Source organism: Artibeus jamaicensis, unplaced genomic scaffold, assembly GCF_021234435.1.
Source record: "Artibeus jamaicensis isolate MK-2021 breed Jamaican fruit bat unplaced genomic scaffold, CSHL_Jam_final contig_3197, whole genome shotgun sequence".
In the NCBI taxonomy this organism is placed as follows: domain Eukaryota; kingdom Metazoa; phylum Chordata; class Mammalia; order Chiroptera; family Phyllostomidae; genus Artibeus; species Artibeus jamaicensis.
The window spans coordinates 463739-491296 of record NW_026521752.1 but is presented as its reverse complement, the minus strand read 5'-3'; the positions used below and the strand labels follow the sequence as shown (position 1 = coordinate 491296).

The 27558-nt window shown below is 37.0% G+C and overlaps 1 protein-coding gene across 5 annotated transcripts in view; it reads right to left on the bottom strand.

Annotated features, from left to right (window-relative positions):
- Positions 1–27558, bottom strand: part of CLYBL (citramalyl-CoA lyase) — a 322476-nt gene that overhangs the window by 5117 nt on the left and 289801 nt on the right. For all 5 annotated transcript variants that reach the window (XM_053663520.1, XM_053663521.1, XM_053663518.1 and 2 more), the window contains 3 exons: positions 26245–26338; positions 24726–24893; positions 20033–20157 (listed from right to left, as the gene is read on the bottom strand). In XM_053663520.1, the coding sequence (XP_053519495.1) occupies positions 20033–20157; positions 24726–24893; positions 26245–26338 (387 nt within the window). The remainder of the gene's footprint in view (positions 1–20032; positions 20158–24725; positions 24894–26244; positions 26339–27558) is intronic.

The window sequence follows — 27558 nt, the reverse complement described above, 5'->3', positions numbered from 1 at the left end:
TGGGGACAAAATAGGCAGGGGGAGGGCAAGAGTAGGGTGGGAAATGTAGAAGCTAAAGAACTTATGACACATGGACATGAACTAAAGTGGAGGAATGTGGTTGGGAGGGGGTGTGCAGGGTGGAGGGGAGTGAAGGGGGTAAATGAGACAACTGTAATGGCATAATCAATAAAATACATTAAAAGAAAAAACAGAATTAGCCTAAATTCAGAGTTTCAGCCAAGATGGAGGTGTAGGTAGAAACCCCTCGCTTTCTCACACAACCAAAAGGAGGATAATAACCAGTCTAAAATCAATAAACAACCAAAAGCGCCAGAAAATCAAACTGCATGGAACTCCAACAACCAAGGAATTAAAGAAAAAAATCAACCAGAACAACCAGACTGTTAGGGCGGACAAAGCCGGCCAACTCAGAAAAACTGCTGTGAGGTGGCTGAGGGGTGGGGCTGGCTGCTGAGCTCCAAGGGCTGCATGGGAGGGACTGACTTAAGGTGAAAACTGAGACTCAGAGCTGACTGTGGGCTGGGCTGGGGTTGCTGCCATGGGAGAAACTCCCAGTCTTACAAGAGTTCTTTGAAAAGTGGGCTAGAGACAAGCAGGTGAGCTGCATTGTTCTCTCTCTGGCCCCTCCCCCCAAGCAGCAGTGCAGCTCAGCAGAGAGGGTTGCCCTGCCCAGGTGATTACCTTAGGCCCTGCCCCCTTACAACTTATCAGGTGTGCCAAGGCAAAGAAATATGGCCCAAATGAAAGAACAAAGCAAAACTTCAGAAAGAGAACTAAGTGATAAGGAGATAGCCAGCCTATCTGATGGAGAATTTAAAGCCCTGGTAATCAAAATGCTCACAGATCTGACTGAGCTTGGTTGACAAATGAAAGAACAAATGAAAGATACCCAAAATGAAATAAAGCACAATATTCAGGGAACCAACAGTGACAGGAAGGAAACCAGGACTGGAAGCAAAAATTTGGAACAAAAGGAAGAAATAAACATACAATTGCAACAGAATAAAGAAATAAGAATTCAAAAAAGTGGAGAGAGACTTACAAACCTCTGGGACAACCTGAAACATTCCAATATCTGAATTATAGGGGTGCCAAAAGGAGAAGAACAAGAGCAAAAAATTTAAAACTTATTTCAACAAATAATGAAGGAAACTTCCCCAATCTGGTGAAAGAAATAGACTTCCAGAAAGTCCAGGAAGCCCAGAAAATCCCAATGAAGTTGGACCCAAAGAGGAACACACCAAGGCATGTTATCATTAAGTCACCCAAGATTAAAGACAAAGAGAAAATCCTAAAAGCAGCAAGAGAAAAGGAAACAGTTATCTACAAAGGAGTGTCCATTAAACTGTCAGCTGATTTGTCAAAAGAAACCTTGCAGGCAAGAAGGAGCTGGAAAGAAGTATTTGAAGTCATGAAAGACAGGGACCTACATCCAAGATTACTGTATCCAGCAAAGCTATCATTTAGAATGGAAGGGCAAATAAAGTGCTTACCAGATAAGGTCAAGTTCAAGGAGTTGATCATCACCAAGCCCTTATTATATGAAATGTTAAAGGGACTTATCTAAGAAAATGAAAACAAAAAATATGAACAGTAAAATGACAGCAAGCTCACAACTATCAACAAATGAACCTAAAAGAAAACAAAAATAATGAAAACAAAAACTAAGCTAACAACCAGAACAGGAACAGAATCAGAGAAATGGGCATCACACAGAACGAGTTCAGTGGGGAGGGGGAGGGAAGTAATAGGGGGGAAAGGTACAAGGAAAAAGAAGCATTATTAGTAGGCATAAAACAGATGGGGAGATATAAAACATGGAATAGGAAACAGGACTCAAAGAACTTATATGTACAACCCATGGACATGAACTGAGGGCGGGGGAATGAGGGAGGGTTGGGGGCAGGATGGAGGGGAGATTAAGGAGGGAAAATTGGGAAAACTGTAATAGCACAATCAATAAAAGATACTTAAAAAAAAAGGAATTAGACAGCCTAACCTTGGCTTGTATGGCTCAGTGGACTGAGTGCCAGCCTATGAATTGAAAGGTCAATGGCTTGATTCCCCATTAGATCACATGCCTAGGTTTGCAGACCAGGTCCCCAGTTGGGGGTGTGCTAGAGGCAATGGATCAATGTTTCTTACACATCAATGTTTCTCTCCCTCTCTTTCACCCTCCCTTGCCATCCCTCTAAAAAATTAAATAATTAAAATCTTTTAAAAAAACTACCAAAAAAAAAAAAAGAATCAGATGGCCTCTATGAATATCCTCCTGCTTTAACATATCAACCTACATTACGGGTTGGTTTTTAAACATATTGATCTACCTGTGAAATGTGAACTGTCTATTGGTCAGGGTTTAGAAAAACACACTTTGTCAAACTACTTATATTTGCAGGGAGGGTTTGAAATATTCCTTCATAAATACTTACAGATAAGTTTCAGTTTCATAGCCCAGTGCATTCCTGATAAACTGGCACAGATACTATTTTCAAAATAAAGGAACTTCCATCAGTTTGAAGATTTAGACTATATAATTTGATTTAAAATGCCTTTAAATAATAATTCATTCATGGTTAAAAAACATTAACAACCATGGCTATAATAATAGTAATAGCCGTAATTTTTTGAGCAGTTAGTAGCCCAGCACTGTATTTTGCTCTGGACATACTTTATTTCACGTAATGCCCATCCTTATTAACAATATTTTTTCTATTTCTTTTTAACTGTGGTAAAGACATATGGTCCAAACTTTACCATAATAGTAATTTTTAAGTGTGCAGTTCAGTAATGTTAAGCATATTCACATTGCTGCATAGCCAATCTCCAGACCTTGCAAAAGCAAAAATTGGTCGGTCCCTATTAAACAACTACTCCTCAGCTCTCCTCCCCTAGCCTCTGAAAACCATCATTTTGCTAATTGGTATGAGTTTGTATTCATCCCCATTTTTATAACTGAGGAAAGTGAGACATAAAGAACTTAAGAAACTTGTTACATATCTGCCCTGTAACTAGTTATAGAGTTGGGATAAAACTTGTCTCTAACTCATCCAAAGCATGTGTTTCTGGCCTACACCCTGGGCATATCGATTAAAAAATATTCTCTGAGTGGGATTCCTGACTGCCTGAATCAGAATCATGAGCAGGGGGTGGGAGGAGGGTGCACAAGCAGATTTTGGGGCTGGGTCCTATACGGTTTGATGCAGGCCTATGGGTTGGCCAGGAATTCTCTGATAACTCTAACACACATTTAAGTTTGAGAAGCTCTGTTTTAGCTCCCTGGGTGGAAATGGTTAGGTTGGCTTTGATATGGGTCCAATTCCCAGCCCTCAAGGAGCTTACAGTTTGATGGAGGAACAGGGAAGAAGCAGATCCTGCATAACACAAGGAGAATTAGAGGAAAAGCCAGTGTGATGAGCATGGAGCAATCAGATGGTCTGAAATGGCTGCCCTTTCCAATCAGGATAATCTTTGTCAGAGTACACAGCTCACTTAGATACGATATCGCATACCTACAGCACGCTATGCATTCCCTGCTATAGTTGCCATGGAGCCTCTTGTGCAATGGACTTTTATTCAGCAATTACCTATTGAGTTATTTGTTGAAAAAAAAAAAGATTGGTCAGTCACTTTGGCACATCTTACTATTACACATGTAAGCCTCCTGGGTGTTATCTGCATAAGAAGAAAAACAATTAATGGGCTATTGGTAGTTTTTCTACCACTTTGGCCATTACCTGGTGGCAAGTTAGGCACTGAAATATGTGAATTTTATCAAACCCTGAAGTTCTTCATGGGGGGAAAATCTGACTTACAATTTGGTGGCAAAAGCATTGATGATGATGGTGGTGATGACAATAGTGATCATATCTATGAGAAATATTCATACATTTTACATTTCTGGCAGTTAGTACTTGAGATTTTTTTCTCTAGAGTACTCAAAGAGTAATTTTCTAGAAGCCGTAAGTTGATCTAATGCTTTCCCTACTCACTTTATTTTCAAATAACTACTTTGGGCCTTCGGGGAGTTCTCCCTGGTGCTTTTCAATGATGGTGTTGGGGCAAGATCTTATGAGGGGGATTTCTCTGTTGGCATTAATGAGAGTGTTTGAGCAGAGCTATTATAGTCCTTCTTTTCCCTTCTCTTTGACTCTAAGTCTTACAGCCAATGAATTAATTATTTACCTCACAACAGTTCCCAGGGAATTCCTAAAACTTTAAGTCATTGTTGGCCACTATCAAATTTCTCTTCAGGATCATGATTGTGTTTCTACTTGCTAAATCCTCTCAGGCCCAGCCAAGACCTCCTGTGATACAGCTCTTCCTTTACCCACAAAGTTAATTGCTCCTTAATACCCCTCCAAATGGATAAAGATGATGCTCTGGTAGACACTGTTGCTTTCTTTCCAATTTTTTCAACTTACCAGCTTGGTCTAATATGGCCTTGGTCCCCTCAATTTGATTATGATGTTCCCGTTAAGGAGTAAATTTGGTTGCCTGTTCCCCAGAGCTCAGTGGGGAGGCTGCCCGGCGCCCAGGCTGGCTGACAGAGGTCCCACTGAGAGAGTGTGGGGCACTTGACAGAGGAGTTGCACCTTCCTAACTGGGATCCTGCTGCAGTGTTTCTAAAATATCAGATAGGATCTCCATTTGCTTAAAACCCTGCTTTGGCTCCCTTTGGACTTGCAGGATCAAGTGCGATCTCCTTGGCAGGGGCCCTTATGTTCCACTGATGAGACCAGGTCCAACCTCTGCTCTCAGCTTCGTTTCCTGTCAGTCCAGCACACACACACACCCCAGTACCTCTCCCACACACTCTGTTCTTTGCTCTCAAGTTCCTTTCCATGTCTATCTGGCAAAACTTCTTGGGCTTCAAGGCACATGAATGTCACAGTCCCTGTAGGGCTAATCCATCTCCTTTTTTCCCCTTAGGCAGCCTCCCTTTGCAGCCCTTGTCACACTCAGAATTTTCTAATTGTTTACATTGCTATCTTTCTCACTGTGCTGTGAGGCTCTTGAGGGCAATAGCCTCGTCTCATATTTTTTTGAATTCACAGAACCCAGTATCCATAATATGGTTCAGAGTGGAGCTTGGTTCTTTTGTGGGGCCAGAGCTGGGTAACTGAGGGGGTCATGATATAGGAATATAGAATCTGTTTTCTGTTTCTCCTTTCCTTTATCTGCTGGTGTCTTTCTGCCCTGCTTGATTTTTCCCTGGTTTGGTAATACTCGTTGGTCAGTTGACTGACACTTGCTGAGTTTCCAGTAGGACACAGTATCTAACCTCAACAAATGTGATGCAGGGTTGGGGTCAGGTTAACTCATGCAAATGACTTAACAGTTAAAATGCAAATGTGTATATTATATTAGTGATACAAGGACAGAGGAAACACAGAAAAAGCTATCAAATCAAGTACAGTTCTTCCCAGGTAAAACTTTGAGGAATAGGTGCTTTTCTTTTTAAACAATTATGCTATTATAGCTGTCCAAATTTTTCCCCATTTGCCCCCCTCCACCCAGCATCCTCCACTCCCTCTAACAACTCCCCCTGTCCACCATTGTTCAGGTCCATGGGTCATGCATATAAGTTCTTTGGCTACTCCATTTCCTATACTTGTTCTTAACATCCCCCTGCCTATTTTGTAACTACCACTTTGTACTCCTTAATCCCTTCACCTTTTCCCTCATTCTCCCAGATCCCCTTCTCACTGACCACGATCCCAACGTTCTCCATATCTGTGATTCTGTCTTTGTTCTTCTTATTTACTTAGTTTGTTTTTTAGATTCAGTTGTTGATAGCTATGTATTTTGCCATTTTAATGTTCTTGTTTTGATCTTCTTTTTCTTAAGTAAATCCTTTTAACATTTCATATAATAATCGTTTGGTGATGATGAACTCCTTTAGCTTAACTTGTCTAGAAAGCACTTAATCTTCCCTCTAATCTGCCCTAGAAAGCTATCAATCTGCCCAAATGATAGCTCTGCTGAATAGAGGAATCTAGATTGTAGGTCCCTGATTTTTATCACTTTGAATACTTCTTGTCAGCCCTTCCTAACCTACAAAGTTTCTATTGATAAATCAGCTGATAGTCTTATGGCAAATCCTTTGTAGGTAATTATCTGCTTTTCTCTTGCTGCTTTTAAGATTCTCTCTTTATCTTTAACTTTTGCCATTTTAATTATGATGTATTTTGGTGTGGTCCTCTTTGGGTCCATCTTGTTTGGGACTTTCTGTGCTTCCTGGATTTGTATGTCTATTTTGTTCACCATCGTAGGGAAGTTTTATTATTTTTTCAAATAGGTTTCCAATTTCTGGCTCTTTCTCTTCCCCTTCTGGCACCCCTATGATGTGAATGTCAGAACATTTGAAGTTGTCCCAGAGGTTTCTTACACTATCCTAATTTTTTTTTAAAAGATTTTATTTATTTATTTTTGGAGAGAGGGAAAGGGAAGGAGACAAACATCATTGTTCAAAGGAGAAACAGCTGCCTCTCATATGTTCCCAAATGAGGACCTGGCCTGCAACCCAAGCATGTGCCCTAACTGGGAATTGAACCAGCGACTGTTCAATTAGCAGGCCAGTGCTCAATCCACTGAGCCACACCAGCCAGAGCTATTCTCAATATTTTGGATTCTTTTTTCTTCTTGGTATACTGATTGGATGTCTTTTTCTGCCTTGTGTTCCAAATCATTGATTTGATTCTTGGCTATATCCACTCCACTGTTGATTCTCTATAAATTGTTCTTTACTTCAGTTAATATAGCCTTCATTATTGCTTGGGTCTTTTTTTTTTTAAATGTTGTTGAAGTGTCCAGTGAGTTCCCTGAGCATCCTTATAACCTGTGTTTTGAACTCTACTTCTGATAGATTGCTTATCTGCATTTTGTTTAGTTCTTTTCCTAGAGTTTTGGGATGTTTCTTTGTCTCTTCATTTTGGTAGCCTCCCTGTTTGTTTCTACAGATTAGGTAGATCTGCTTTGACTGCATGTCTTGGTAGTGTGGCCTAATGCAGCAGGTGTCCTGTACATCCATGGCATAGCCTTCCCTATCTCCCAAGCTGTATACTTAAGGTGATCCCTCCATATGAGCTGAGTACTCCTTCCTTTTGTAGAAAAGTCTTGATTGCTGTCAGCAGGTCAATGGGAGGGATTTACCCAATCCAAACAGCTGGTAGTACTGGCTGTGACCCCTGGCCAGCAACCACCTCCCTCCGTGGCTTGTGGAAGTAGTTGGTTGGTGCTCTGACGTGGTCTGTAACTGTCCATTGGGTGCACAGGCTCTGGGTGTCCCAGGTGGTACAGGCTAAAATCACCTTCCACCTGTGTTCTGTCTGGGACTCCTTGGTATAAGTCTAAAGTGATCTTCAGGTGGCTGCTGCTGGTGCTGGGCCTGGGGCCACTCAGTGAAAGGTACAGAGACTGAGTTCAGCTATTGCTTATTTGAGCGGATTTGGGAAAATCTGAAGCCTATGCCTAGCCCAGCCCTTCATATGGGAAAGCCACTGTTGCCAGGGTTGGAGAGTTGCTTGGGTGGTCCATAAGTTAGTTGGATGGGCTAAACCCTTAGGAAATCATTAGGGCAGGGCTTACTGTGTGTGCCAGGTTGATGGAAATTCAGATATGGTACTGCTGCACTGTGGTTCTATGTGGGGGAGGACTCAGAAAAGGTACAATGGCCACTGTCTGCAGCTCTATCTGGGAGAAAACCCTTGCCCTGATGCTAGGCACTTCAGTTCCTGCCCGGAGGCCACTTGTTGCCCTTCAAGCTGCCGCCTTGGTGCTAGAGTCCAGAATGAGTGAGTCTGAGTAAGTCCATGTGTGGTACAAGGCTCTTTAAGAGGAGAAGCCCAAGGATCCCATGGTGTCTTTTCAACCCAACCCACCCGACACTGGTTTTTACAGCCAGAAGTTTACAGCGAGCTTATCTTGGTGGCATTGGGACCCTGCACTGGACAGTCTGGTATGAGGGTTGGAGCCCTTGCTCCCAAGATATCCCTCCATTTTATATCCACCACACATGGGTTTGAGATCACTTGGTCTCAGTCTCTGTCCTTCCTACTCATCTGGATGAATGTCGTTTCTTTAATTCCTTAGTTGTCAGATTTCCATGCAGCTCAATTTTCTGATGATTCTGAGCAATGTTTTTTCCCATATTTTAGTTGTAATTTTGCTGTGGTTGTGTGAGGAGGCGAGCCACATTTACCTATGACTCTATCTTGACCAGAAATCCAGGAATAGGTACTTTTAAAGTCAGGTTTAGAAGATGATGGATGCCAAATGAAGGTCAACAGAGGTAAGGGGGAATGGGCAGTAGCACACTGAGACTGGGAGTGGGGTTGGCATTCTCTCTTTTCCTCAAGAGCCCCATGTTTCTGGTCACCAGTGACTCAACAGATCAAGCAAAACAAAGGACTACAGTATGAGATACCAGATCTTTCTATGGCCCTATGGATGAAGGGATTACTCAGGCCTAAGGAAAGGAAGCCTAAACTAGCCCAGATTAAAGCAATCTGGAAGACAGACATTTAAAAATATTGGTTCTGCTACTCATTAGCTTCTTGACTTTATGATAAAGCACATAAGACTTAATCTTTGTTTCATGGAGCAAGACTGAAACTCATTAGAATCCCTCTATTCTTGCTGCTTGTCCTGATGTGCCCTAGTCTTGCTCCTTCTGGATCCTAAGGAGAGGAAGTTAAACTACTTTTTCTTTTTCCTTTATTCTGGGCACTTTCCCTCTGTCCATTGGTGGTCTAGGGACCCAACACTGGAAAAGCTAAGAGCTTGTCCAGCCCATCTCAGCATTGCTTATGAATGTGACCATCATGGCCGGACTGACTCTCCCATCCACAGATGGCTCTCTGGGTTCCAGGAAAGGATAGTTCATTCTCTGTTGAGGAGCAACTGTGGTTTACACTCTCATATCCTTCAGTAAGCCCCAGGATATTTGTTTCCAAACTAAAAATTGGAAGTGTTCAATCTTACTAGGAAGACTCACTACCAAAAAAAAAGTTTTCATCTTTACACTTTTACAAAATATTTTCACTTTACACTTTGACAAAATATTTTCAAAGACATTTTCTCACTTATAGTAGGGAAGGTATGGTTCTTTCTTTTAAAAAAAAGATTTTATTTATTTATTTTTAGATGGAGGGGTAGGGAGAGAGAAGGAGAGGGAAAGAAACATCAATGTGTGGTTGCCTCTTGTGTGCCCCTTACTGGGGACCTGGCCAGAAACCCAGGCATGTGCCCTGACCAGGAATTGAACTGGTAAACCTTTAATCCAAATGCCAGTGCTCAGTCCACTGAGCCACACTGACCAGGGCAGCATGGTTATTTCTGATTAACAGATACAAACACTGTGGTTCAGTATCAATCTTTTTAAAGGAACTTACTAATGCCAGAAGGAGAGGATTAGAATCTAAGGCTTTTCATCCCAAACCTCAAACTCTTCCCACTAATCTATATATCCCAAAGTATGGCTGTTAACTATGGTACCTGTGATGATCATATAAAAAATTTAAATATATGTTTGTCCTATATAGAGTATACTATATATTTTAAAATTTTATTTTGATGTCATGTATAAAAAATAACTATCATATGTAAATAGTTATTTCATAGATATTCCTTAACATGAAGCTGAAAAAATAATGATATATAAGTAAGGTGCAGATAAGCAAATATGTGAAAATGCAATTTTAGTAACTGAATTTGGAAACCACTAAAATATAACATGCTTCTATCCTGAGTTTCCATTTGAAAACTATTATTGTAATTATTTTGATATAAGAGATACCAAAGGACATTTTCAGTGAGAAAAAAAATCTAACAGTAAATGTGTGAATGACATTTTAGGTCCTGAAAAAGAAAACCCAAAACATTTATGAGAAGGATTAAAGACAGTAACATTTCATCCTTATATGTGTTTCTGAATATCAGTAACCATTTGTTTTATAAATAAACATCTTTTAAAATTGCCATTAAAAGAGTAAAAGAATATTATTGAAGACTTGGGAAATAGAGAATATTTTTAACACTTTAGATTATAGTGATAATTTTGATAGGTATTTTAATAATGTTCTGAATTAAAATGGAATACCACTTCAATTTTAATATACACAATGGAATTCTATGCTGCAGAGAGAAAGAAGGAGCTACTACCCTTTGCAACAACATGGATGGAACTGGAAAGCATTATGCTGAGTGAAATAGGCCAGGTGCTGAAAGACAAATACCATATGATCTCACCTTTAACAGGAAGCTAAACAACAAAACAAACAAGCAAGCAGAAAAAAAAACAAAAAACAAAAAACAAAACCAAAGACACTGAAATAGAGAACAAGGGGATAGTGACCAGAGGGGAGAAGGAAGGGAAGTTAAGGGGAAAAAGGGGGAGGGATTTGGAGGAACAAATAGGAAGGACACAGGGAGAGAACTAAGGGGGGTGGAAAAGGGAGGGAGGTGGGGAGCAAGGGGCGGGGGAGGCTGGGATGGGAAAAATAGACAAAAAACTGTACTTGAAAAATAACTAAATAAAATTTTAAAAAATAAAAAAATAAAAATAAATAATTTAAAAAAATTTGAATACCACTTACATCTATGGCCAGAGAACTTACAGATACTAATATGTCTCTATGTGACACTTCTAAAAGTTTTACTGAAGTTGTTCAACATGGGCAACAACTCACATTGGGCTAATCTCTCATTACTACCAGCACTGAAATTCTGACAGATGACATTCCATGGCTTATGATGGGGAAGCCTTATAAATGATTCATAAGAATGAAACAGTTGGATTATCTGAAGGGAGTTAGTTTCACACCTGACTGGGGAATGCAAAGACAATTTGGGCCTAATTGAACTGCCTGGGAAGATCCTTGCAGCCCCTGTCTCAGAGTGGGTGTGCAATGTTGGGGATCTTGCAGCCTGGGCAGCCTACTGGATTTATATTCCAAGTTCTAAAAGGTGGAAAGTCTTGGGAAGCTCCCTCTTTATCCCTACCATCCTTTTTGCCCTGTAACTCTGGCTGTAAAAGGAGCACAGAATCACCCATGGAAAACAGAATGGAGGGCCCGCCTGTCGGGTCAGTACTGGCCTGAGAGGCCACCAGGGGTGACCTAGCCAAGCAGCCCCTCTGTGATTTTCCAACAAAGAGAAATGTCAACTCTCCAGGATGGGCATATTCTGAGATGGTATGCGGTAGCTGCAAGGGACAAAAAGTATACAAAGATACCTGGAGAGAAAGGAACTTGCTTCTCCGGGTTCTCCCGTTTGATGCAGGGGTCAGGAAAATGGGCTTCTGAGTCACTTATACCTGAATTTGAACCCAGAGTCTTCCTTTCGTTGTGTGTGATCCACAGCAAATAATGTTACTTTTTTGAGCATCAGTTGCTTCATCTGTACAATAGGGATGATAATAGCTCCCTTGTAGAGTTATTGTGAGCATTAAATAAGACCATGTATACAATGGTCTGTCACAAACAGGCTCCTTAGTACATGGAAACTGCAGCTGCTACCACCACTGTCATTACTGTCACCGCTGCTGTGACTGTGTCCTTGCTGAGGCTGCTGCCACTACTACCACCAATGCTATCACCTCTATTTGGTTGCTGTTACCACCACCACAATCACTGCTACACTACTTCTGCAATTACAGCTACTGCTCTTATTAGCCAGAGATGATTTAATTCCATATTTTACAGAAAGGCCTAGTGAGAGACAGAGCATTTGAATCATAACAGGATTTTATGATTTCAGGGTAGAAGAGTCCAACTCATGCCTAAAGTTTTCTATCGCCTCTAAACTTTTTAAAGGTTTTATTTGTTTGTTTGTTTATTATTTATATTTTAGAGAAACAGGAAGGGAGGGAGAAAGAGAGGGAGAGAAACATTGACGTGGAAGAGAAACATCAATCAACTTCCTTTTGCACATCCCCAAGTGGGTACTGGCCCACAATCCAGGCATGTGCTCTGACTGGAAATCATACTGGTAACCTTTTTGTTTGCAGGTTGGGGCTCAACCTCGGAGCCATACCAGCCAGGGCTAAGTTCTTTTCTTAAAAAGAATTTATTGATTGATTTTAGAGAGACACAAAGGCATGTGGGGGAGGAGAGAGAGAGATAGAGAAGAAACAGATTTGTTGTTCCACTTATTCATACATTTGTTGGTTTATTCTTCTATGTCTTGTTACCAGGGATTGAACCCACTACCTTGGCATATCAGGTCAATGTTCTAACCAACCGAGCTACCTAGCCAGGACCTTTCTAAACTCTAATAAACTAGACTCTACACTTGGGGGTGCTATATATTCGACACAGCATCAGTATTTGAAAACAATGTACTAAATAGAATTTAAAAACTTAGAATATCAAATGGAGGAGCTACTAATCAAATGCAGGTGACCTGCAATTGGGAGCACCCCTTTTGCTGAGGAGGTAATGGAAAGAAGGACAGAGGATGAGCAGGATAAGGAAGTCCTAGCAAAGACAAAGGCCCAATTGGTTTGTAAAAAAGGAGGAAATTCCTTGGAATGTGGCTATTGAGTAGATGTAAAATGAATAGACATCATTAACATTTTGTTTTTTAGAAAGGAATGATTTAGCTTTAACTCTACACAGAAAATAGAAATAGTACTGTATATTTGTTAAGATTAATTTGGGACTTTACCAACAGTTTTAGCAAGTTGGAGAAGAAAAAAAGAAGCTGTAGAAGCTTTGGGAAATGAATTTGGCAGGGCAGGTGGAGGTGGCTGAACAGTAGGGAGGAGAGCTGAGGTGAATGTTGGGGTCAATTATCTTAATATGTGACCAGTCCAGACCCATCTACTGCCCAGATGGAGGGTCTCAGAGGACCAGAGCCATCCTTACTTCACAAATGGATAAGGAAGACCAAAGGCACCTTCTGTGTTTAAAATTCTTCTCAGAGGTCATGAAATGTAGGCAGCAAGATTTATTTTTAAATTTTTTCATGCAGAGTGATCAGACAGAAATAGACAATTTTTTGTTTTAACTACCTACTGATAAGGAAAGCTGGAAAAATCAAGCCAAGTTCCCCATGTGGAAAGCTACCTACTGAGGTGAAACAATTGGATTTATAAGCATGTTGCAAAATCAAAAGGAGTTTCCACATTTGCTAGCAAATTAGATATTGTGCTTAATTCTCTCAGTTTTTTATAGGTTTACTGAAGTATAATTTGCATTCTATAAAAGTTACCCATTGTTAAGTTTGTATAATTCATTGATTTTTTAGTCATTATCTAGAGTCCTGAAACCTCCCTTCCAGATTGTTTTTTTTTTAAAGTAGAAACCTTGTCTGCAAATACTTTTTTAACACTGAGATAAATGCGTAAATATTTTTATTTAATTTAGAATATTTCATGTCAAATTTATGCTGGTATTACCTATGAGAAAAGCACAGAATTAAGGCCATTTTCAGCAGCTTGCAGCTAAGACCAATAATGTTAACTTTTATTCCTATTCTTTCTTGGGAAAACACATTTAACCAGACGAATATTAACTAGAAGGCACTTTAAAGGATTTACTAATACATAACTAACTGATAACAATAACTGAGGAATAAGTGGTGACATTTTTTTCTTCCCGTTTTTCTAGAAGGAAACAAAAGGTCAGCATCATATATACTGTTAAAAAAGTATAATGAGACCTGGCTGGGAAGCTCATTTCATTAGAGCGTCATCCCCATATGCCAAGATTGTGGGTTCAATCCCTGATCAGGGCATATAAAAGAAGCAACCAATGAATGCGTAAATAAGTAGAACAACAAATTGATATTTCTCTCTTTCTCTTCCCTTTCCTCTCTCTCTCTAAAATCAATAAATGAAAGTACAACAAATAATTTTTAACAGTGTCAGAAATTTAGAAATCAGTTTGCTAAATAGTATTTACTAACTCTATAAAATTGAAAGAATGTTTTGATTTTTTTCTATTAAAATCACTTAAAGGAGAGAAGGCAAGGGATGGTGGGGGATATAGAGATGATGTAGTGAGAAAGAAAAATATTAAGAAAGAAAATATTAAGAAGAAAGAATTCTTGGAGAGGAAGATGAGGGAGGAACAGGAGACATACACAGAAATACACATACAGAGCCAAACATACTAAGAGGGAGCAATACCGTAAAGGGAAGAGAAAGATTTCTAAGGAGTAAAACCATTCTTTCAGGCCCTCACTTAGATCTCGCTATTAAAGACTTTGAAAGCCATGGCCTGTTTGTGCAACCACAGATGTAAATAAAAATGTGACTTTGGAAACCTGTCCTTTGAGGGAGATGGAACTGAGGGTGGGATGAGATACTGCCTCTTTGCCAAAGGCTCCTAGTCTACTTTGGGAGACTGAAGGAATAAAATAGAATGAATGAAGGAATAAAGAGATTAATAAAAAGAATGCGGTTTGCAGTGATCAGAGCTAAGAAGTCTTTCTGGGGTAGGTTGGTGGAGAAGGACAGGACAGAATTGTGAGGGAGGGGCCATGTGGCAAATACTGGCCGGGAAGGCACATGGATACTATGTGTTCTTTCTTGCCTCATCTGTTTCTGCTCATGCTAAAAAAAAAAGTGCATGACTAAGAAAAAGATGCTAATCTGAACTATCCAAATTCACATTTTATTTGTGACCAAATACTTTTAAAGCTTTGGTCATTATGTGGGATTCTCTGCAGCCAAAGTGAAACTGCATTTATGCCATGTTCATGTCTTTATTTGTAAAGTAAGCCCAGAATTTCGGTTGGGATTCTATCATCACCTTGGCTGTGAATGACCTCAGACAACTCCCAAATTCTTGTTGGGTTTTGGTGTATGAAGCTGCAAACTGAAGTGATCTGACTAGAAAATTTCTGAGACTTTATCCAAGTAAAAGGTTTACTCTTTTTAATTGAAACTGAGCAAACAAAATCCTTAAAAATATAAACAATAAAAAGTTATTTTGATTAAAATATACTTAAGATGGTGTTATAAATTAAGGAGGGAGCAAACAACTCTAAACGTTATCAGATTTAACCTAATACAAAAATCTCTTATCCTCTAATAGTGAACAAGCCATTTACCTCTGAAAATATGTGAAATAGAATATGATCAGTACTGCAGTTGTATCACTTTGTTTTCAATGTTTAGAAATCTGCAATTTGTTGTTAATTAAATCAACCTTAAGGTCATCATTGGCAGACTCTCAGCTTTTCTATGAATTTGACTTTTTAAAGTCAGAATTATGGCATTTACTGGTATTTCTAAAAATATTAAAGAAACAAGGAAATAAAGAGAGAAATTCTTTGAGAATAAGAATCTCAAAAGTAGAGTTAAGTCCCTTTTCACTAGAAATAACTCTGTCAGATTTTAGTATTCTGACTTACAAATGAAGTGGGGAGGGGAGAGACTGTGCGTGGTGGAAAGTGTGGGTGTGGGAAGATACATTGTTGCCTATTAGTGGAACCAACCCTTTTTGTTGACAAAGACTACAACCAAATCTGTAGATGGTTTATTTGATCTGTGTGAAAGGGTGGCAGTAGGATTTCTGGCACGTGAATAAGCAGAAACAATATTTTTGGCTAGAGACACCTTCGAGTTCTCTCAGGGAGCCTTTTAGAGAAGGCCCTCTGGGCCAAACAGTATTTCTTTTGTAAATCCCTGCATTTGGAAACAAATGAAAAGTGTGTGAGCAGCAATCAGATAACCTATGAAAATAATTTGCTCTGAATATTGGTGTGTGTGGTATTCTTTGCAATTTTCTACATGAAAAACTTACATAGGGGAAAAACCCTTTTCTTTTTTCTTTATCTAGATATAAGTTCTTAATTTATATTTCAGTAGAGGATTTGCTTATGAATACAAACATTAATTTGCATTATTGCTGGCTCTAGTGAAATTAGAATGTTTCAGTTATGTATGTTATTTACAGTTGTTGTATCAAGTTATTGACTTTGTTTTTAAGTTTTATAGTTGTTAATTGAACCTAGATTTTAAAGATGAACACTTTCCCTTCCTTGTTTTTTAGTTAGTTTGCAAAGCTATAACAAATGAAAAATCTTGAAAAAGTTAAACAAAATACTTCTGAAACAAAATAAGGTACACGGCAATGATATCAATAAACCAGAAATGCTTAGAAAATGGAAAATGAAGCAAAGGTATATTTGCAGGCAGAAACTGCAAATACACACTTGAAACCTATATAGCAAAGTACCTTAAAAAACTGGTCACATGTACTATACTTTGCTATTCTTTCATATTTTTCTGTTAGAGCCTCCATTTGAAAAGAAATGGTAAATTCTTATATTAAGATTTCTTGGGATTATCAATCATTTTTGAAAAGCAACTGTTTCCTTTAGCTGTCATTTTTGCCCAGAAGTATGAATATGGCAAAAGAAAAAAATTTAGCACTAAATTTATAATATAGACATGAAAAACTACACAGTATCATACATATATGAATGTACATATAGTATATGTTATATGCATTTATTTATTAACAAATTATAATTTCCACTGATATCAACTAATATTAACTAATTATTTGCTTGAGATATCTTCATTTCAATTATCTAATTTTCATACTACATACAATTCTTAGTTGATAAAAAAAACTGTTAACAAGATACACACATGTACTCTTGAAACCTGTATGATTTTATTAACCAATGTTACCTCAATAAACTTAATCAAAATTTTAAAACTCTTAAAATAATATTTTTAAATAGGCAATAATAAATTCAGTTAATGGGAAATTTTCAAATATTATAGAAATCAATATTACTATGAAAAAATGACATAAAAATAAAATTAACTTTCAAGAAAATAATTTATAAATTTAAAACAAGTTACATGGAAGTGATTTATCCTGGCTAAAATAGTTTATCAAATAATTCAAAGCTCAAATAACTAATGACATACAGCTTGCATCTCAAAATATATTTTTCTGGAAGGATGGAAGAATCAAGTTTGATTAATATTGTGGATCTATATCTCACAAGTGATGTCAGCTAATTAGAAATATTTTAGCTTATGGGAGTTAAAATAGAAACATAGAGTATGTGGAATGTTTAGACATTTTTCAACAGGTTTAATAGGAGAAGATGACCTTAGTCCTTATAGTCAACCTATAGCCTAATCATTAGTGGGAACTATTTTACCAGGCAAAATTCTTAAAGGAGTCATAAATATCATTATCTGCCAAACAGTGACAGATTATATGAGCAGATTATTATTATTTAATGTAAAGTATTGTCACCTGACATTAGGCTAAAAGAATTAAACTTTCTTTCCTTAGAACTTATAATTAAAATAAAACAAAAAAATTCATATGATACCAAAGACTGAACCCCAATAATTTATCTACTCATAATCTAAGTGTTCCTATGAATATTGTTATTGGGAGAGAAAAGGAAAAAAGATAGAACTTTTATTTTTCAATAATTATTAAAACGATGTAACAATAATTATTATTGCTATAGAAAACACAATTACCAGCATTAACTGTACATTTCAGCTAAACTTTTGGTCTTAGGGAAGAATATAATTTAAGATGGGAGCAAGAAGTAGGGAAAGTAAAAAGGTATAATTTTGCCTTCTTGGGTCATTTCTACTCAAACATTTCTTGAATGAAATTTTTCATCAGATGGGAAAGAAAGGTCTTTTAGAAATTTATGTCTCACTGGGCTATAAACCATCAGTTTCTCATCACTGACAGAGTCATCTGTTCTTTGGACAAAGTAACTGAGGGTGTATGTTTTCATAAATGATTCACATTTGAAATAAAACAGATTAGATGTTTGTTGGAACCAATACTTCATACAACTGAGCAACCTATTTATACTAAACCTTTACAAACTGAATCCACATTATTTAAACCCCAAGACCTCTCAAGACCCAGAGTCACCTACTTGCAGACCCAATTTTTATGACCAGCCAATTTATAGGCAAAGTCAAAGAAACATGTGAACTGGATAAAATAACCACATGTCCCCACTGGAAGCCCCATTACTTGAATCATTTAAACCTTGCTGGACAAAGCACCAGGAGAATTTGCTGTAGGGAACAAATCTACACAAATGGGGCAGGGAAGAAATGACCTAATAGTTAGTCTCCCTTCTGCCCTAATTTCTATGGCTTGATGTTAAGAAAAGTTGCCACACTGTTGTGAAAGCTTACACTCTAACAAGAGGGCATTTCTTACAAAAAAAAAAAAACCCTTCATAATTTAACATTTAAGTTGCTATCATCAAAAGGCAGGTACACTCTGAGACAATTTTCCCTGGGAACAACACTTTCGAGATACAATGAAAAAGTATTGTTTTTCCTTCATTCAAGAACTTAAATGCCAGTAAAAGAAAATGTCTGTTGTTTGGATTTTATTTGCTGGCTACTGAAATTTAGGGTAACCTCTCCCATACCTCTAGCTGCTTACATATGTCAAGTGGCACCATTTGATAGTATCCAATATGGTCCAGACAGGAACTCTGCTGCGTCTGCTGTTTTGATGGTCCATATCCTGCCTCAGTTGATTCTTTCAGTAGGAAGTATTTATCACATTCATGTCTGCAGCTGGCATAAGGTACACACAGAGGTGTAGAACATGTAGGGAGTGTGTGCGCAGGCAAGCATGGGAGAGAGTAGAGGATGAAGTTATTTGCACATATGAATGAAAAAGTACAGGGTTCTTCTCTTTAGGTAAATATCTATGCTTGAGGATCTGGATTTTTTGGTTAAGATATAGAAGTGAACATAAAATACAATGTCAAGTTAAAAATATTTTTCAGTGAACTACAATGTCTTTCCAATGGCCATTACTGATTTGAAATGAAAGGATGCTATTCAAATGGGATGTTTCCAATATCACAGATTCTACCTTTTGATTTTAAGTGCAAGTTTGTACAAAGATGATCTTGTGAGTGTGTGAAGGTGAGCCTGCATGCCTGGTTGAAATTGAAAGCAAGTATACACAGTGAGAGGGTAGGAATGACCCATTTAATACTGTTACTGACTTTCCCAAGTCCTGGGATTTCCAGGTGATTTTACTGCCAATGAAGAGTGCAAATGACACTTGTGATGACATTGATGTCACTGGTTCACCACTGAAAACCAGTTTTGTCTTTTTTTTTGTAAGGAGGACTGTTTAACCTTTAGAACCTTAACAACGTTTCAACATTCTTTCTCTCCTAAGTACTTCTGCCTTGCAGGTATCAAAATCTCACTCCTTGTGTAAGGAACAATGCCGAATTTAGATATTACCTCTAGGACAGATTTATAAATGCAACTTTCCCCCATCCTGTTAAAAAGAGGCACATGATATTATTGCAAATAACGTTTAAGATAATTAACTGACAATGCTGCAACTAGCATAAAACCTTCCTTCAGGCGACACCTAATTTAAGTGTTACTGGCACAAAGTGGAGACAGATTGCGCATCACCACTGCAATATTTACATAGCAGAAACCCACAGAGCAGGAAACGCGAGGCTCAATGATGCACTAAATTAGGAACAACCGTGCTCCAGTGTTAATTTGCTTTCCATTCTATCCAAATCTCAGGTCCAGAAATCAGTACAAGCACATATACAATCTTCCACTATTAAATGACTAAACCAGAGGAGATTTGTGTACTTTCCCCTTCCAATACTAAAATAACTTGAGATTTATTTCTTCTCTCCACAAGAATCATTTTAATCAAACTGCGTTTATTTCATTACAACTTGCTCTCACTTTGATCTAAAATTATTTTTCACAAATGCTAAATCAGAGTCTATAGAGAAAAACTAAACAGAATTCCATTTTCTCAAATGCTGCCAATAGAGTTAATGAAAGGAATAAAATGAGAGACTTGAGAGTCAGTGATAAAATAGGGACGTGAAAGGGCAAATTTACTTTACGTAGGTTTTTCACTGATGAGTAAGTATTGTCCCCCCAGAACAAACCTTCCCCATCAAAACATGAGTTTTGTAAAAAAAAAATCATTCAATGTTTTTTTATTCTTCCCTATGGTATTTTAAACAACAGTTTCATCCAAAGCATTAATAAAATATTTACCTTTCCCAGTTGCTGATGTTCTTTAAAGGCAGCGATCAGTTCCTCAGCCCACTTAATTTTTTCAGGGGAAGGAGAAAACTGCTCCTGAACGACTGCAATTTGATTAGGGTGTATCACCTGCTTGCCTACAGGAAGATTAATAATACCAGAAACACAAATCAACAAGCAGTATCTCAACCATGCGAGGCTCCTGAGTGCCTTACAGACTGTATATAGAATAACTCAATATTTTACATTAAAAAAAAAATAACAGCAACTGAGCAGGATTTTCCAGACTACCATGTAAGAACGAACAGGACAATGGGAGTAATTGTGTTTTCAATCCCACAGAAATGCCACCTTGGTGCAGACAGTCTTTCATGTTGAGTTACAGGTGGAATGACCAAGTGGCTAGTTGAATAATTGCTTTGGCTGGAACTTTAAAAGATAATGTCTGTAAATAAGATGGATTATTTTGAAATAAAGTAGAAAAAATTATATGTTAATTCTTTCAAATTTTATAATTGGTCTTTGGCTTGTTTTGTATCATTATCCTGCCTTCCACGATTTCTTTTGGTTTTCATAAAGCAGCTGTTACAACTATATTAATATTAGATAGTGTCTCACAATAATTTTTTATTTTTTTAGATATAGTATATCATTTCTAACCCCTAATAGAAATTTAGATTTCAATGAAAAAATTTTATTCAGTACAGTAAAACAAAAGGCAGGTTTGAACAGTGTGGTCTCTAAATTACTCCATTTAAACATGTTCAAATAAAAATTACAGAAAGTTTATGTAAAAACATAACCAGATTTTCCCTTTTTTCTTATGGAATGAAGATAGGATATTTCCCTTTTATATAGATATTTAGATACCCCAGATGAAATCTTCTCTCTGTAGCAATAGTTTTGAAAAAGCTTTATGCTTCTTTTTGAAGTTTAAGTATCTTAAATAAAAACATTATATGAAGTGCCACAGGATTCTGTGAAATCATGCAGTCATTAAAAAAACAGTTTAACAATCAAGGAAGAATGGAATATAATCAGGTCATTAATAAAATGGAACATAATTTTAATGTTATAATAGTGTTGAGGTTATACTTCATTACATAATAAAAGTATGGACATATTTGGTTTTAAAAATGAATGTACACTTAATGATAATTTACTGTGCAAAATATTTTTGTTGACTTATCAATTTGCTTTGCTTCTGATGTAGATGTTTTAACATTGTCAGTAGAAATTTATATCCTTGATGTTTTAAAAAAGGTCAATTCCTGTTACTGCCATTATCCTACCAAATAGGGAAAAACGCAATGTTTGTAATATTATTTTGTATTTTATGAAAAAGATTTTAAGTGAATAAATATAATGATATCTTTTCTTATGGTGGCATAATTAAAACATCCTCATATTGCTATTTCATCTTTAATCTGTCAGCATAACAATAAAACATTAAAACACTATATACATAAAGATGCTTTATATTATTTGAGGAATAATTTCTGGGAACAAAAATATCAGTAATGACAAATGAGAGCTTTTTTCAATAGCAGGTACTGAAATTATACTTAAGTAATCTAATAGTTGACAGTATTATTAATAAAGGATGTCAGTTCTGGTAGTCATTTTGTACTGTTAGTCCTAAATTTTATAATTCATGTACAACATTTACACTGATATATAAAAAGCCAGATTTCAGGAGAACTTCTTGGTACAGACACTATAATCTGAGGAACGAAACATAAACTATTTAAAATACAGTAAAACTACCGATGGCTTACAAGCACCCATATTTTGGTAATGAGGCTAATTTTAAGATATGTGTTAGGTTTTAGAGATTTATGAACACCCACATGTGAAGTTATCTTTTGTTGAATTTTATATCCTCCAACAATTGAACATCAGACTTTAATACCATGTGGAAGCAAAGCAAATATTTTATACAGAAGAGTTGTTATTGACAAGTTACTGAGAGGGTGCAAAATTGGAAGGCATTAAAATTTATGACCATGAAATCCTTTTTACAGTACTACTTGATATATCATGCTTTAAATCAATACCTGTCAAGTCTTTTAGGTACTGTATGATGGTGTCATTTTTGTCTTCTACAAAAGACTACAAAAAAAGAGGAAAACCTATAGAGTTTCATATTTATAATCTTTCTTCTCAGCATGTAGTACTGGAGTAACTGTGATGACCAAGTCAACTGTTAAAGCTTTATTCCAAGATTTACTTTTGCTTTATTTTTATAAAAATAATTCCTAAAGTTAATAGCTATTTATATAGCCAATACATTGATTTAAAATCTATCTACATGGATTGTGGTTCTGTGAAACAATGACTACAGAAAAAAATCTATAACCCACTGTTCCATGCATGGCTAACTTTTTAAAAATTATAATTCATTAAAATTATACATAATTTTTAAAAGTACAAAAAATTCTTATAACATAGACTGTTTTTTATTAGTGTTTTGGGTAACACAGTACTTCCATTGGATTTTACACCTTTCAACCACCTGCTTCAGATAGTATTTCCTTCCTTCCTTCCTTCCTTCCTTCCTTCCTTCCTCTCCTCCCTTTTTGTGCAAAGCTTGAGGTATGGCATTTAAATGACAAATAATTAGGGCAAACAGATCATAAGTGGCCTGAAATACTTATTAAATAATTTATTGTTTAACAATATTATAAATAATCTCATATCTTATCAGACTAATTACCTTTTATTGGCATGGAGAAATATAATTGGGACAAAAAAGGACCTTCTTGCTAAAAACTGCAAGACGGCTTTTAAGGTGTAGTTCTCTACACTTTACTGACTTGTTCAGTGAAATATATAATGGGCACTGTACCCACTGTGTCTCTCTTTCCCCGCTTCCATTTTTTTGTGTGATTTAATACTCCCTGTTGTTGAGAAACAATAGTGCCAAGCCCATAAGCTCCTCATGCTGAGTTGGGCACAGTCTAGAAATTTAAATCTGATTTCAAATAACTTGTCTTCTATGATTGAATTAGGGACCAGTTTAACTCAGTCCTCTATCTTGGAGAAACTTTCAAACTCCTTTAAAAGTTCTGTAGCAGACATTTACTCCAGAGGAAACTGAGGACACCCAGATTATCCTAAATGATGGCAGCAGCGGCCTGCATCAGTTCAGTGTTTACTATTTTTTATTGCATTAGTGCCCATTTCGTAGCAACATCTGGCTGCTTCGCAGCCAATGTCACACATTTTAGATCAACAACAACAGGGTCTATTAGATAGATTTCATGGAGTCTTTCTCCAACTTTTCCATTTGGGTCATGTCCTAAACAGTTGCTAGAAAAAGGCTGGTGATGCTCAGTCACTATTAAATGTAGGGAGGAATTATTAATAGTTCAGATGATTAAAAATATTTCACTACATGAGATTGCATTTATGTATTTATTTATTAAACCAATTTGGTGGGTCACATTTTAACTCTTTATGTTAAAAACACAAAATCAAATGTCAGAGCTTTATTTAATTCTAATAAAACACTTAAATTGTTTCTTAAGCCTTTCAATTTTATTTTCAGTTAAATCACCATCCATTAAGATACCTTTTACATTTAAAGTCACCTTATGAAATATTTCTTTAGTAATCCCTAACTGGACACATTTCAAAAATATTTACCAGAGGGAGAGCATGGATGCTCGTCTCTTTTCCCTATTATTTGGATACATTTCTGATCATGATATTCTTAGAACTTGCAGCAGAAAAACAAAAAGAATACAATATTTTATAGTGTTTTTTTAACCATGGTCGCACTTGTGTGTGTGTGCAACTGCAAACAAGTGTCCAGGCATAGAATCCTATTGTGGTTTCTCAAAATACAGGTTTCTGTTGCAAAAACACAATTTTCGGTTGCTCCCTGGGTTCCTGGGGGCCTGAGTGATCAGGTACACCAATCAACAGATATCCAGCCACCTGCACTCCAGGACTGGACTGCGAGGGACCACTGACCTGAGTGCCCACCAATGCCTGTAGGTGTTGCCAGGTGCATAGGCACTTATTGGGAGGTGGGAGAGAAAAAAGGGGGCTTTGAAGTGGCAGAAGAATAAAAACCTACTTATGAGTGAAAAAATTTTTTTAATCACCGGAATTTTTTTTTCAGAAATAAATGAACATTTTGACTACTGGAGGAAATTTTTCTTTGACCCATCAACCCAAACTGTTAAGGCAGTTCACCCCAAAACACTTTTTTCTCCTGTTTTGATTTTGAGAGAGACTGATTCATCTGTTCTTCCACTTACTCATCAATTCATTGATTGATCCTGCATGTGCCCTGCCCACAGATCAAATCTGTAACTTTGGTGCATCATGATGATGCTCCAACTAACTGAGCTACCTGGCCAGGCCCACCCAAAAACACTTCCATAATAGCTTCATCTCTTGCCTCATGTCAGCAAAAACTACAACAAAATACTTAAGAGGACAGAGAAAAAAAAGATCCCTAAGATAAAGAGAAAATAAAATAAGTGAATTTGTCTAATTGGCAGAGCCAAAGAAAAACCTGACAATTTGTTGGGCAGATTCATGCCCTGGATGGCTTTTTCATGTTTCAAATAGTGGAATAAGTATGTGAAATACCAGGCCATATCAGGAACACTAATTTCTGGTTACATTTCTATCATTCTGGAATGTTTGCAAATCTAGACATTGCTTTCTAAGATATCATCAAGAATCGTACCAGTAAATCCCATTGTAGCTCCTTCTCTGGACTGCCTGAGAAGCCCCTCTTCATCTCGAAAGTCAATGTACACCAGGTCTATGGCCTGTAGCCCGAAGGCCTTCGCTACAACAATAATCTTTTGTCGGGCATAGAGAATTTCTTGGGTTTCTTTACTACTTGTTGCACCTGAAAATGGGATATTGACAGAAAAAGGAGACATTAACTTTGGAAACTGAATCCATACGTATGTTATAAAAACAGTTTGTAAAGACATCTATGTTCTCCTGACAATTGCTCCCCAACAAAATGATTATTCAAATATAAACAAAGAGAGAGAGAGAGATTGTGGAGGCAGAGTTAAATTTCATGTGTCACACTTGCAAGGCATCTTTCAGTGTAATTTCTTGTGTGCGCATCAAGAGAGGCCTGTCCGCTTCTCAGGGACTAGGATCTTAAATGATTTGACAGGTCACCAATGACTCCTGGTTTGCTTTTTTCCTTCTTGCCACTACTTGGAAAGTGTCAGTCTAAAGGTAGCACCACAAAAGGTGGCCAAACTGTGCAAGGAAATGGTTAACTTCTCCCATTGAGCCCAGAATTTCATGTGTTGTGGTTGTAATGCTCTGTTATAACTGAGGTTCTGAGCCAAGTATTGCAGCTTCAGGTTTTGGATGGAGAACTTAGGCAAACAGAAGGCAGAAAGTGTCCACTAAACTATTGCCAACTCACTCTCTTGGAAGGACTGGTATTAAAATAATTTCCTTTTTTTCACCCCAGGAGTGGGAGGGAGTGTCTGTGTATATTCGCTCAGGGAAAGCTTCTGTCTTCAGGTCTCTGGGACTGTGGTCTTCAGGTCACAAGGATACACTGGAAACACTTGTGTCCTTGGCATCTTTTCTATATGCACTCACAGTCTCTGGTTATACATGCATTCAGACCAGAGGCATTGTGCCCAAGAGATAGGGAAGATCAGTGAAAACAAGCATACTCTCTTAATAAATACTTAATAATAAGAGTTCTGAAATATATTTTAGGAGGAACTGAAAATCTATTTTAAATAATATTTACATACTATATTTCATATAGAAAATTATTCATTGAAGCAAATGTGAAATTGCTTTAAGTTTGTGTTAGGAGTCTTGATAGTCTTTAAAGTGATGTGAAAACAAAATATTTAAGCAGTAGAGAGGTTTCATGTAATACTTATTATGAACAAAGTAGATGCTATATATTCCTGAACATGTCTGAGGCTGCAACAGGCTTTTTATTAGTTATTTTATAAACAAATGGAAATAATAATGTTGTGTTTTGAAAGCAAGAGAACTATGAGGTGTCTTAAATTATCAAGGAATATTGCCCATTCAGCTGAAAAACAATCATCATGGTTGTAAAATATATATTGTCATGTAAATATCCTTCTGTGAAGGGGCAAAGAAATATATATATACATATACACAGAAGAGTGAGAGAGAGGGAGATGATAGATAGATAGATAGATAGATAGATAGATAGATCAACAGATATGAGTCTTTGACACCTATGCTGGCTCGAAAGTCTTCTCCTCCAAAAACGACAGCATCTAGAAAAAGACCCACTTGAGGCCCAGTCTTTACTGCTTCTTCACACACTGCCTGTAAAAAAAAAAAAGCAGAACAGAGCAAAACTCATGGAAATACACAAAAGAAGCAGCATGGTATACTTGTCAGTAACAGGGGGATCCAACTCTTAATAAACACAGTTTATTTAGGACTGGCTGAAAGCAGTCCTAAAACTGCAGCCCAAATTTACTCCTTTTGAAATGTACTTAACATTGTCCAAGATAAGTATGTTGTATATACTAGCTTTGCTTAAATGGGTTTTATTAATATAGTTACTAAAAGAACATTAATATAGTTACATTGTTCAAGTTGTATTTAATACAATTTATAGAAAAACTTTGAATTAATTAATATTGATTGTACTATAAGTTATTTGTATATTTCCAAGATTTGTTTTTGCTTTAAGAGACTAAACCATAAACATAAAGCCACAGGAGAGAGGAAAGAATTTTTTAAAATCAACTAACTGGATTATTTGCATTAGGATCAAGATTTCTTAGTAAATGGTTTTAGGATGAAAAACATACAATACAAAAATCTACAATGCCAGAAGGGAAAATAAAAAATACAACAAGTCATCCCAGATATATTAAGCAAATTTGACATTTCTATGTGAAATAAAGATAAGTAACGTGCATTGTGGACATAACTGGGAATCTACAAAGGTGGAGCCATGACATGCTAATATATGTGGGTGAGGAAGACATGAGAAATGAGTGAGGGCACTGCTGATTAATTTCAGGGGTTGTAAGTGCTTCTCAGTACGTCATAGAATGATGAAACAGCGCTAAAAATTAAATCTTTATATGAGTCAAGCTGCATCTAAGGGATATGTTTTGATTATATTCCCAGAATTATAGGGTGGGCTGGAAGAATTTATGTTTAGTGGTGTAAACACACTTGATCACGAGGCTTGAAGCAGCTCCCCAAACATTTGTCCTCTGCCCCTCCTGCGTGGTCTCAAAGTTTCGTCTTAGAAAGTTTGCTCACATATAACCTCTCCAGTATAGTTCAACTATTTTTAGTTTTGTTTTTAGAGATTTCTTTTCTCCTGCTCTCAGACAGGGCGCTACGTTGATGTTCACAAGTCAGGTGGAATGTGAGACGTACATTGGAAAACAATTTAAATGACCACTGATAAAGGGATTATTCTTTACAAGCTAGCTATTTTTTTATTAAGGCAATCAGTTTGATGCAACTATACAATGCTGGAAAACACTTGGCTCAGATAATTTTTCTGAAGGTATATTAGG